This window comes from Ambystoma mexicanum, chromosome 7q, assembly GCF_040938575.1.
Source record: "Ambystoma mexicanum isolate Mex_15411 chromosome 7q, UKY_AmexF1_1, whole genome shotgun sequence".
Lineage (NCBI taxonomy): Eukaryota > Metazoa > Chordata > Amphibia > Caudata > Ambystomatidae > Ambystoma > Ambystoma mexicanum.
In genome coordinates, this window is record NC_090941.1 from 1,104,325,122 (window position 1) to 1,104,337,231 (window position 12,110).

The 12,110-nt window shown below is 48.5% G+C and overlaps 1 protein-coding gene across 2 annotated transcripts in view; it reads left to right on the top strand.

The window, feature by feature from the left end:
• The window catches only part of LOC138528653 (F-box/WD repeat-containing protein 7-like), an 865,213-nt gene that overhangs the window by 402,626 nt on the left and 450,477 nt on the right, over window positions 1-12,110 (top strand). For both annotated transcript variants that reach the window (XM_069640473.1, XM_069640474.1), the window contains one exon: window positions 5,213-5,295. In XM_069640473.1, coding sequence (XP_069496574.1) covers window positions 5,213-5,295 — 83 coding nt within the window. The remainder of the gene's footprint in view (window positions 1-5,212; window positions 5,296-12,110) is intronic.

A 12,110-nucleotide genomic window follows, 5' to 3' on the forward strand; every position in this document is an offset into this window, starting at 1 on the left:
CCCCAACGATGCTTCATTCTTCCCCTTTGGCGAACTTAGTCTCTTGAAGGAGCATTATGTCAATGTTGAATCTGCGGACTTCCCTTAGTACTAACAACCACTTAGTCGGGGAGTTAAGCCCTTTCACATTGATGGACGCTACTCTGAGTACATCTCTCACTTTTTGGTTATCAAGGGATGCCATCTTCAAATGTCTCTAGAGTGCCTTTGACTATTGGTGACCAGACAGTTGTTTGATCCTCAAGGCCCACATCAACGTTGGTGGTACAGATAAATTCAAATGGTGCCTTCATAATTTCAAAATCCCTTTCCCTCAGGAGTTGCTGAGGCTCAAGCAAGCTCAGGAACTGAGGGTGCTGCATTGGCAGCTTTTGACGGCGTCCAGACGGACTTGGTGACATTGTTCCGTCCATTTTCGGACCATCATTGGGGACCGTTACCTCAAGGTCCCAATCAAGTATTCCATCTCAACATAAGGGTGACCCCCTATCCCATTTCCCTCCCCCAACATCATATATTACAACAGTAACAGCAATAATCGTACAAAAACATAACGTTACGTGCGTTCCCAGGGCCGTCATGCGAGAGTTCGTGCTCCCTCTTGCTTCAGAGGGGTGCTCATCATCCGACATCCCCATGGCACTTGACCTCCAGAATTCCGGTCTCCATAGGTTCAGCGTCCTGTGTTTCATCCATAGACGTCAGTGCGTAGGTTCGTAGCATGCGGGAAGCACGTCCTCATTTTCCATTATCAGGTGTGTTGTTGGGGCGTCTGTACTTTCTAGATCCTTTCACTCTTTTCCGCCTAGGGCCCTGGTGATCCCATTGCATTCCAGCACGCTCATTGTCGCCACTTTCATTGTCTTTCGGGCCTGTACCCAGAAGGTCGGCAATGCATTCCCTAATGTCTTCCTCTGATCGAAGGACGATTTTCCTGCTCCCATGCTCAAAGGTGAGCGAAAAAGGGTATCCCCATCTGTATCGTGTGCCCTGGTCCTTGAGCCATTTTGTCAAAGGGCTGCAGAGGCGTCTTAGTGCTAGCGTGAGCGAGGATAGGTTCTGGAAAATCGTAATTTGGGCCCCTCCCATCGGGAGTGGACCACCGGATCTGGCCTTCTCAAGAATCCTGGTTCTGTCCTGGTATCGGTGGAATTTGGCCAGGACCGAGCGGGGACCACCAGGCGGTCCACCGGCTCTGTGTATCCTTTCAGTTTTGGGTTCATCAATTTCTTCATCAGCCGTTAGGATCTTTATGATATTGTGGATCGTATCTTTGAGGTCCTTCTCGGTTTCACCTTCGCGTTCCGGGATTCCAAAAAAGCGTAGTTTATTCCTTCTTTCCCTGTTTTCTAAATTGTCCATTTTGAGACGCATCTCCTCTTCCCTTTTCTCAATATTTCGTATTCTCATGTCCATTTGAGTATCAAGAGTGTCAATCTAAGCCTGGTTGTTTTCGACACCTTCCAGTCGTTCCTCAAAGCTGTCTATTCTCAGGGTGATTTCATCGATTTTGCCACTGAGATTGGCACCCATGTTTTTGATCTCACTTAGCAATGCGGTGATGTCTCCCCTAGTGGCAGCGGCCCCCGCTTCCGAGGCCTCCAGCGACATGGTGGGAGACTGTCGAGCGGTCAGGGAAGGTGGGGCGTAAGCAAATCTGGCAAGTCTGTCGCACGTTCATAGAATGGACCCAAGGTCCGAGGAGGCACACGCCCCTGGATCGGGGCCTTACCCTCTGCAGAGTCGCGTGGGGCTCTAGGAACAGTGCAAACTAGAGAACTTAGCTTGAGACACGACTTGATGTGGAGCCAGTGAGGCCTTCAGTGAAGATTCCGTAGAGCCGGGGAGTCAGTCTTCTGGCGGGAGTACCTACAAAAAGCACCCTGTGGGAGGGAAGGGCCAGGTATATTCCGCTTTGGTACATAGTTTGTGTTGAATTGCCAGGAACCGACAGCTCCGGGGGCTGCCGGGTTCCTGTAGGGGAGGCACACGTGGCAACATGGTATTAGTGGTATGCAGTGCACAGAAGAGGCAATAAATGAGTTGAAGAGGTTTCGCCTCGTACAGCACGTTAACGATTAGGGCGCACTTTTTATACCAGTCTTCGCAGGACAGTGTGTTATCTGGTGCCACTCAGTGCAAAGGTCGTGGTGATCTCCAGTACAGGGTGCCGCTCGTTTCCCAATTAGTCATGATGGTAGAGCACGGGCTGAGTTGACATGTCATTTTGGGGAAGCCATACATTAAGCCAGTTGGGCCCACCAGGACGGTGTTGGCCTTCGCAGGGCTGGGTCGTGCGAGCCGCGAGGCTGTGGTCCCTTTTCTTTAGACTGGGGCTGTTGACTCATGCGTGGGGCGCTCAGAGCGCATATTCGATGAGGATTCTAATGGGCTCCGGGGTCCAGAAGTTCGGGGCACAATGGCAGGTGGGTACCGTAAATCTGCCCTCCACGGGCTCACCGTATCAACGGTCCCTGGGAGGGACAGATCACTCGCAGGGGGGCCGCAAGCGGATGGGGCGCAGGCGCTCGCCCGCGCAGTGCCTCACTTCCAAGGGGCTTGGGGGGGAGCGCTGTACAGCGGTGTACCCCGCCCCGTGGGCTTGCGGGGAGGCTCCTCACCTGGGTCTGCTACAGTGCGGTATTGGTCACCGGAGGCATGGAGTGTCGGAAGCAAGGTAGTTCTCCTCGCGGCCCCCACTTCCCTCCGGGTCCTCGCGGGGGAACTCGGGCAAGCAGGCGAGGAGAAAAAGGAACTAGGGGGGACAGGGGAGGGACCTCACAGGCTGCTCGTCCAGGCCTCGGTCTCCCGTAAACACCACCGCCGGGCGGCTGCGTAGTTCAGCCCAAGTTTCGGTTTTGTTTCGCGGGTGACAGGTGGCGCGGTTCTTCAGACGTCGATTTCTCGGCTTTCCTGTGGCCGAATTGGGCTGTTTTTTCTCTTGCAGGTCGGGGGGCTAGGTCCTTACATATCAGTACCTCATTTTATAACTCGCGGGGGGGGTCATGAGATGGGGGCTCAAGTCGTCTCGGGGACCTGGGGCAGTGGAGCTCACACGAAGGCTGTGCTCATCCGTGCGCCCCCTGGTGGCCAATCTGTGTCGTTTTTTTAACATGTTTTTATTGACATTTTGAATAAATGACACATTCCCCTCCCTCCACGCCTAACGCCCCCCCCCCCGCAACCAATCCCCCACTTTCCAGCTGTGCCCATAACAAACCCCCATATTTGAGCAGAACCTCAATCGTACTACTGTCAATTTCCAAGCTTTTAAGCATCATTTTGAGCTAGTCCCAATGTCGCAAGCTCCGAGGGCAATAAAACAGCAGTGTAATCTTTTTGCAAGAAGTTCAGCACAACATTCCAGTCCTTGGCAAAGTTGCCATTATCTCCTTGTATAGAATACGTAATCGATTCCAAAGCTACAAAGTTCCACACCTTCGAAAACCATTCATTAATATGAGAATGCAGTTTTGACTGGTCTGCATCGGCACCCTTGGTGTGGATTCACCTTCCTCCGGCCTACAGATGGCGCTCGCGAGATTCCTCCTAACGAACGTCCTCATTGAAGAGCGATGCGCCCTGCCTGATGGTGTACCTTCTAAGTAACTAGGATTTTGAGGCAAGTTTTGTTAGGCCGGCCTCGGCTGCAGGATGGAAGGACACAGAATGCGCATACATTCAGAGCAAATCCCTTTTCCCATCTAGGTCTCAATGGTTTCACCCGTTATCTGATCGCTCACACACTTGATCTCCCGCCCAATCCCAACCTTTCTGCTCCCCCAATGCTCCGATCTTTTCCCACTATTGTTTAATGTTTATATCCAACCTTTGCCTAAACTTATACAGTCCTTTGGCTTTCATTGCTATTCTTATGCGGATGGCATGCAGCATATAGTGCGCCTCGTCCTTGCTCAACAAAATGATTGAGAGCGCTTCTGCTCATGTCTGTAAACAGTTAACACCTGGATGAGCAATAACTGGCTGTGCCTTAATGTTGACAAAATGGAGGTGCTGGTCGTTGGTCCGCGCTCAGCTGCTGCTTTTTGCACACCAGCGTTTTGGCCCCTTACCCAAGCCGGCTGCAGCAGTCAAAGACTTTGGGTAGAAAATCTCCTCCTCTCGATCAGCAGAGGTTCAAGTGAGTGCACTTTGTCAGAGTGGCCATTTTAAACTCAGGGTTTTGTGTAAAAGTTTGCCCTTCCTCCCTGGGCAGCTTTGTTCGCCTGTGGTGTCCTATTCAATCTTTGGAACTTTGGACTACTGTAACTCTTTTCCATGCTCAACATGCCTACCTTTTACATAGTCTCCAAATCTTTAAAAATTCTGCTGCTCGAGCTGTTGCCCTTACTCCTCTTGTTTCTATTTCTCGGATTATTCATTCCCTTCACTGGCTACCGGTCGCCAAGGCCATAGAATTTAAAGCACACTGCATTTTTTTATGGCACTGGCCGTGAATTTCTGCAGGCTATGTTTCACCCTTCCATTCCATCTCGTGCCCTCTGATCTTCAGAAGTGCTTTTAATTCAGGTTCCGCCCTTTAACCGCACCAGAATGGAGGGGAGTGGGCTGCACCTTCTCTGTGGCAGCCACTGTGCTGTGGAAAAAGCTCTCTCATTCTCTTTGCACAACTGTAAATCGATCATTTAACTGCCTTCTGAAAACTTGTTAATTTCTTTCTGCTGCCCTCATTTCCCTAGCACCATGATTGCTGGTGGTAGTTGCGCTCTACAAATTAGGTTAACGTGGTTAGCAATCTTAATATAAAAGTTACCGCAATACATTGTGTAGGTTTGCTATGACTGGGCCAGAGATTCCAGGTTTCCCTATTCCATGTGTGAATGAGGACTACAGAGCTGGGTAACCTAATTTAAAATGAAAAAGCTAGAAGTTGCAGGATGCAAAGAATACAATGGGGACTGAATGATGTACAGTTTCATGCAATGGGGGAACCTTGACGACTGTGATCTCACTCTAAACTTGCAATGCTCTGAAAGGATTTTGACACAACCATCCATAATGGTTGACTGATTATTTAAATGCCTTTGCTGTGTAGCTAAAGTGAATTTAAGCCATTCAGTGTTGGAGCCGTTCAGAACTATCCTGTCAGCATCCACATGTGCTTGTGTTTGCACTCGTTTGTGTAATCCACAACATTTTTAAGGCTATGATAACGTTCAATAATAGTAATTTTCCCTTATCTTGTTTTTAGATGAAACGAAAGTCTGAGAATGGCGTGGATGTGAGAGCCCTTTCTCCAGGAAAGAAACTCTGCAAAGGCTCGGAGTACACCAGGTAAAGACGCATGTCTTTATATGAGGTACATGGCATAATGGGGTCCAATCCCCTGATCACAATAATGCAAGGACTCTGAGATGAGCTTCTCAACAAATACATGGGTATATTTATGTGCTGCATAGCAGCCTTGCCGAAGGTCAAAACATAGAAACGTCTGCACCCACTGCATGAATGTTAGTGGAGTGGCTAGAGAAACTAATAGGTCACTGTGGACAGGCTCACTTATCTAAGGGTACTGCGGTTGGAGCATAGATACGCCTACACCTGTAACTCCTTGTTTGATCATTGGAAATGTGTGTGGGTGTACCACTCTGCGATCTGATAAGGCAAGATTTCAGATTAAGACCAAGATAAAGTCACTTTAAGAATGTGCATTCTGTAAAGTGAGAAAACATTTAAATGCTTTAGAGCTATACAGAACATTTTAATAAGGCTGGGCTGCCTGCAAGAGTATGCAGTTCCTACTTTAGCCCTAGTCTACAATGCAGGATCAGTGTGCAGGTGCTGCAGGTTTGATTAAAAAAAAAAATTATATATATTTATATTTTTATTTTTTTGGGCACATTTATGTTCATTGTCCAGGTCTAAACTGTCGTGTTTGGTAGAAATAGAAAATGTCAGTGACTAGATGTGAAACAATGCTAAATACATGCTCGCTCTAATTACGTGGCAGAGGCAGCTTTTGGTGCTGGGCGGGCGGCCCAGGAGCAAAGGGTACCTCCTGAAGGGGCACCAGGATTCTAAACTATTCATGACTGAGCTCTCACCACGGTGGAGAATGTTTGCTGTGAAGGGAACCAAATGTTACCTCAAATTAGCTTGAACAAACCCTGAATAATTAAGGGAGGATTGGAGGGCAGGGATTAATGCTGGATACCGAAGAGCTTCTTTTAGTGCCTACTTATCCAATCATAATTCCGATCCCTGTGCCAGCTTAAACACATTTTCACACTGGCTGTGTCAATACAGTTCCATGCTGGATGCACCAATATTTTCCAGAATTCCTTATATAAGAACATAATCCTGTTTCCTTTGTACATCATGCCATTAATGAATACATGTCCAAACTGGCTCTGCCAGAGTATGGCAGTATCCCAACAAAGGAACTTATTCCGTAAGCTTGCCTTTAAAAAATACCATGTCCAGTAAGAAAATAAGTACAAACTGGCTGCACACTGTATTCCAGTCTAGACATGTATTAACACACATCATGCTGGCTTTAACCTTCATGCCCAGTAAAAAAGTCATGCCACAGTAAGAAATGGTTAGACTGCCTGCCATTAGATGCCAGTCTAGCCACGTAATAACGCAATATCCTTTCTTGTATAAACCGCTGGTTGATAAAAGAAAGGATGATGATTTTTTTACTTGGCATCTAAGATAGATGTGGACTGAAAAATGGTTGAATGCTCCCCACCCTGGACACCCGCTCCCTGGACCAGCACAAACACATATGCATGCACATAACCCATTCACACGCCCATCCATGTGTCATGCTCACTCATTCACACAATACTACTGACTCCCAGACACACAGTTAACCAACATGTGTCATCAGCTTTATGGCCCTTCCCACCTGCACACCATTACTGCACAAGCATGTCACTGCCACTCACCTCTAGCAGCCCTTCGATGCATTGCCACTTTATTGACCTGCAACCCTCAACCATCTGTAGCCCACGCTCCAAATACTCTGGCCACATCCTCCTTACCAGGGTTTAGAGTAAATTGCGTCACAAACTCCCCACTCACTTTGGAGAGACCACCAACTCCAGCCAATATACTAGCAGAGAATCACACTCACTTTCCAGGCCCACACCTCCCCTGCACAACTCTGCTGCCCCTATGCTACACAATATCACCCTATTTACCTCCATCATTATCCCCATACGTGCCACCTTCCTCGCCCACTGCTGCTCCCATCACCCACATGCCACAAGACACCGATAAATGACTGAAGATCATGCATGACAAGCCACCACACGGCTCCATGCTGCTTGTTGCTCACCCTTCCACCCACCCAGCTCTCCCACGTATGTCCTTATGCCACCCCCAGAACTTTACCCTGCCTAGGCCTTCCTAGACAAAAGCGTCTACGCTTGTTAGGAAAGATTCCAATTTATGTGTAATTTTCCCTCCTTCTTGCTGTTGTCGGACAAGCCTAGCCTGACTTTTGCTAGTGGAGCACAGCCTTCTGCTGCACTCCACTGAGTTTTCGCTCACTTTGTTATGCGGAAACTGACATGCCCTTAAAGACAGTCGGTAATAGGAGACTTTGTTTTCCTTGGTCCAACTTTTCTGCGACATGTTAACAGTGCACAAAAGTGCACTGGGGTCTTCCTTTCGTTTCCAAAGGCCATAGACTCCCTCAAAAGATTTTTTGATAGAAGTACAGATGTGCCTTGGACAGGGCTCGTGGCAGCTTATGCATATTTTTAACCCTTTCTTGCCATGCAAACCGCGTTTACCGCGGTTGGTACAGGAACATGGCCCGGCTCCAAAATGGCCGTGCCACAAGGTTTTGTCCTGTCCTTTGGCCATCTTGTTCCCTTGCCTTCCCCAGGTCGAGCAGACGCGGGACAGTTCTTATTTGGTCATGCATTTTCCCACAACACGCCAAGTTTTCGCTGGCTTCTGCATGCCTTGTGTGTGTGCCTCCAGGATGTGGGCTGGACGGTCTACTTCAATACACATCCTGGGTGCCAGAGAGTCTGGTGTGCTGGGAATGACTGGGACCACTGTGGTCTGTGATTGGTCCACATCTGGTGTGCCTGTATGTGAGCGAACTGACCAGCTTGCACAGGACATTTGCTCTGGAACCACCACCGTCTTGAGTTAACCCTTGAGACTTGGGTAAGCACTGGGTCCAAGGCGCACTCCTGCCGAGTTTCGTAAACCTAGGTGCCCTAGGTCTGGAATTAGGAGAGTATGCCTGAACCATAGTGCACAAAGTCACTGTGTCGCCCAGCTGTGGTGACTAACTTCGAGGATGCGCTGCTGCTGTGCCCCCCTTTGCCCTGAGACATGCAGCAGTGAAATCGAGCTGATCCCTTCACCAGGAGAGGAGAAATAGTTACTGTCCCGCCACAGAATCATCCCTGGAACTCAGCCGCTGAAAGCTGCAGAGCCGCACAATTGCAGCATTTGAACCAGCAACCAAAGTCGACTCGACTACCGAAGTTTGGTCCGAAGTGTGCCTTGGGTTTGAGTACTTGCAACCCTTACCGGTGGCCCCTGGCACATCCATACATTTTTACACACAAGTGTCCCCTTGTAAGGGAGAATTCTCAGAAATGTGCTAATTCATCTCTACCTTAGAGACCCCCAACAACTTTGCTGGATTTTGAGGACTTGAATTTTTAACCCGGAGAGAGATTTTTTCCCACTCATGTATTTTAATGTGATTTTTAACTCTTTTTCTCTTTTGGTTATGGAGTCTGACAAACTTTTACATAGTGTCACACAGCTCCTTCAGTGCAGTGCCACAGGGAAGTCTTTCAGATTTCCCAAAGGTTTAAACACCTTCTCTTGGATAAACTACTGTTTCCAAGAGCAGTGAAGGGAAATTGACTATGCTTACACTTACAACCTTCTTGACCCAGCACACACTATCTTACAATAGGGTGCTGGAGGGGTTACTTATTAAGCCCTTTGTCTAGCTTTTCATGTAATAATTTTGTTACCCATTCCTCACTGAATGGCTGGTGGCAGTGGTTTACTTTTAACTACCGTGGTGTGCATTTTGCCGCAGGCTGCGTTTGCAGCTGCAGTAATGCACCCAACAGTGCCGTTTTTGTCAAAATGGCCCCAGTCGTCTTATTTCCCAATTTCTTTGTGGAAAAATGGTCCTTCGTGAGATTTACTCTGCGCGCCAAACCAGGTTTGGTCCCTTTGTTCTTTTTGCCTTCGGCAGGATTCATGAGTGAAGCATGCCTCTGGCTCCAGGGTGTCTGGCGGGGGCAGGAAGTGAGCGAGGTGCCTGAAACTTCCAATGCCTAGTTTCCTAGGAGACCAGAATGCACTCTTAGGTGATTGGCCGGCTGGCTGTATGGCGAGGAAAGCCACCCTGCTGGGTGGCTGACAGCTAGGCTAGAATGAATGGGTGAAACCTCCATAAAAGGCAAGGCTTTTTGGTTTGGAAGGCAGAGTCGACCACTGGACTAAGGAATCCGAAGAAGAACTTGGAAGAGTACGCCTCCTGCAACTCCTGGACCGTTGGTTTGCCTGGTGAAGCCCTGTTGCTGTGCTGAAGCTCCAAATTTGTATAGACAGAGAAGCCCCTGCAAGGACGACTTCTCCCTTTTTGAGTTGGTGGGACCAATCAACTTCACCTGGACATCCTCTCGGAGCTGGTTGAAATTCCACTGCAGTCGTTACTGGAACCGGATAACCAGGGAGAGGAACACCAGATTGTGTGTGTGTTGGTTTTAAGCTAGCCAAGAGCTCCAGGAAGATCCTTCGGACTTCCAGGAAGCAGGGCTGACCAAGCCTGAGCCCCCTCAACACAGTGCGGGACCCCAGATGCCAGGAAAGCCCATCTCGACAGCCAGGAACCGTGGTGTCACTATTTGCAGTAGACGCGAGGAGCAGAAACGCCAAACAGCCACTTGTTTGAAGATTGCCGGTTGTGAGCGGTGACCGTCCCATTGTAGTGCAGGAGTCCCCAGAGGTCCTACCTCTTGTCCCAACAACTGAGGCCCAGGGACACCAGGATCTGCAGAGCTGCCCAGGAACAGAAGTCAGTGTCTGCATTTTTCTGCAACCTAAAGGTAATGTAAAGTCTGAGAGAACTTGCCTCTTGTTGTGCCACCTTGCTTGTCCTTGTTGGAGACTTGTCTCGGTTGCCCCTGTAGTGTGTCCAACAGCTTCTTTACCTCACAAGTCTAATCAGCGTGTGGCCCTACTTTGAATTTCTTCTTATTCATCAGAGACTTCTAAAACATTGTGCAAGACTTTTACTTGCCTGCAAGAAGTGCTTCAGTTCACTTGACTTTTGCTAACTTAACATTGGCTGGCCTGGCTCCCTTAATGACTCTTCTCTCCTCTGATTAGGTGTTGTCTTCCTTCCAGGAAGGGGTTAACTAACTTTGCATTAGGGGGTTACCAAAAGTACTTACCTGCTTCAGAATATTTGTGTAATCTCTTGTTTTGTTCCAAGTCTTTTTCCTTTGACATATTACTAAGAAGTAATCTAAATGCAACAGTGATATATTAATGTCCCCATCACCCTAACTATTGAAGTCACCTGAGGGTGTAGGTAGTGTCTGTGGGCCATCCCAAATGATTACTTACTTATTTAGAAATATTAACAGTGTGTATTTTTGAAGTGTATTTGAGTGTTACTGTTATATTGCCCTTCTGAAGGAGGGTTATTCTAACTGACTGATACATTTGTTTTTGTTTAATCAAGAAACCTTGTGTGTAAGAGTTTATTTGAATACCTGTCACTGTGAATCTCTGTAACTCACCTACTGCTCACACTGACCCCTCTTGTGATAAGCCTGGCTGCTCAACACTCTACTAACCTGTGTAGTACAGACTTATACCAAAAGTTGGGTTCCTATTGCCAGGAGGTCAGGGTTGTTGTATTGCACCCAAAGGGTACTGAATACAATCTTGCCTAACACCCCTGAGGGCCACTCACCTTTCTCCAGTTAGCCTGTCCTACTGTCCTATTCCCAACTCTTGGAACCTGTTCTGCCCTCTTTGGGAGACCCTCCTCAAATAGTGTGAACTTATTCTTCACTGCCTCACCTGCTTTCTTGAGCTGCTACAGCCCCTGCAAGAGACCACGTTTATGCCCAACGGCACGATCACGTGCATCTGCATTCGAAAGTACAATTGAGCATAAGGCTCCACTCTTAGGGATTGGTCTGCCTCTCAGATAGGGTTGATAGTGAAGGACTGCCAAAAGCATATTCACACTGTTTGCTCCTTTCCCTTACAGGCTGTGGACCCCGTGTGCCATTCCTTTAAGCCAATTGTAACTATATTTCTGATGTTTGTTAATCTGCTTAGAATCACATGCTGTGCATAGGTCCGACATCCAGTGGTCACTGCATTTTGTTTTTCGTAGTCGAAAAGGGGACGTCGACAAGGCGTGTCTGTAACACTATCCCTATAGTGACGTGCGTTGTACCCACAATCCCTCACGCGTCGAGGTCCCTCAGATTGTTTTTTTCCGCCCAGCTACTGGTCGCCTTTATTCGGAGCTCCTCGATAGACATTGCCAAATAGTTTCTTCGACCTTTGGTCGTTTGTTATTAATATCAATAATGTAGATCCCTCCCTCGACGAAGAGCTGTTTCTCCGCCGAGCAAGATCTTCGACGGAAGGACGAGCGTAGGGGATCCTTCGGCGCTGCCGAACACGTGGCCTGGCCTCGCCGGCCATACACAGTAGGGAGAGTGGGGTTGTGTGGTCTTTCTTTCTCTTTAAGAATGCCTTTCTCTTTCCCCTCCCTCTCTTTCGAGGTCGTAGTCACACTTCTTGCCCTCAGCTATGGAGAGGACGCCATTTAGGTTTTGCCCACTTTGCAAGGGTAAATATACCTGGAAGGATAAGCACAAACGGTGCAACCGTTGCTTACCCCTCGATCACCAGGAGGACGGCTGTGCGGCCTGTAAATTACTAAAGCCCAAAACTCTAAAAGACCGCAGTCAAAAGGTGGGCGCCTAACGCCATGTCTAGGCCTGACTCCTCGCCCGCTGCCGCCGCCGAATGTGACAAGGACAGTGACTACACGGCCCCCGTAACAGAGGTTGTAGAGCTCTCAAAGGAGCGTTCACGCTCCTCGTCGTCCATCCCCGGCC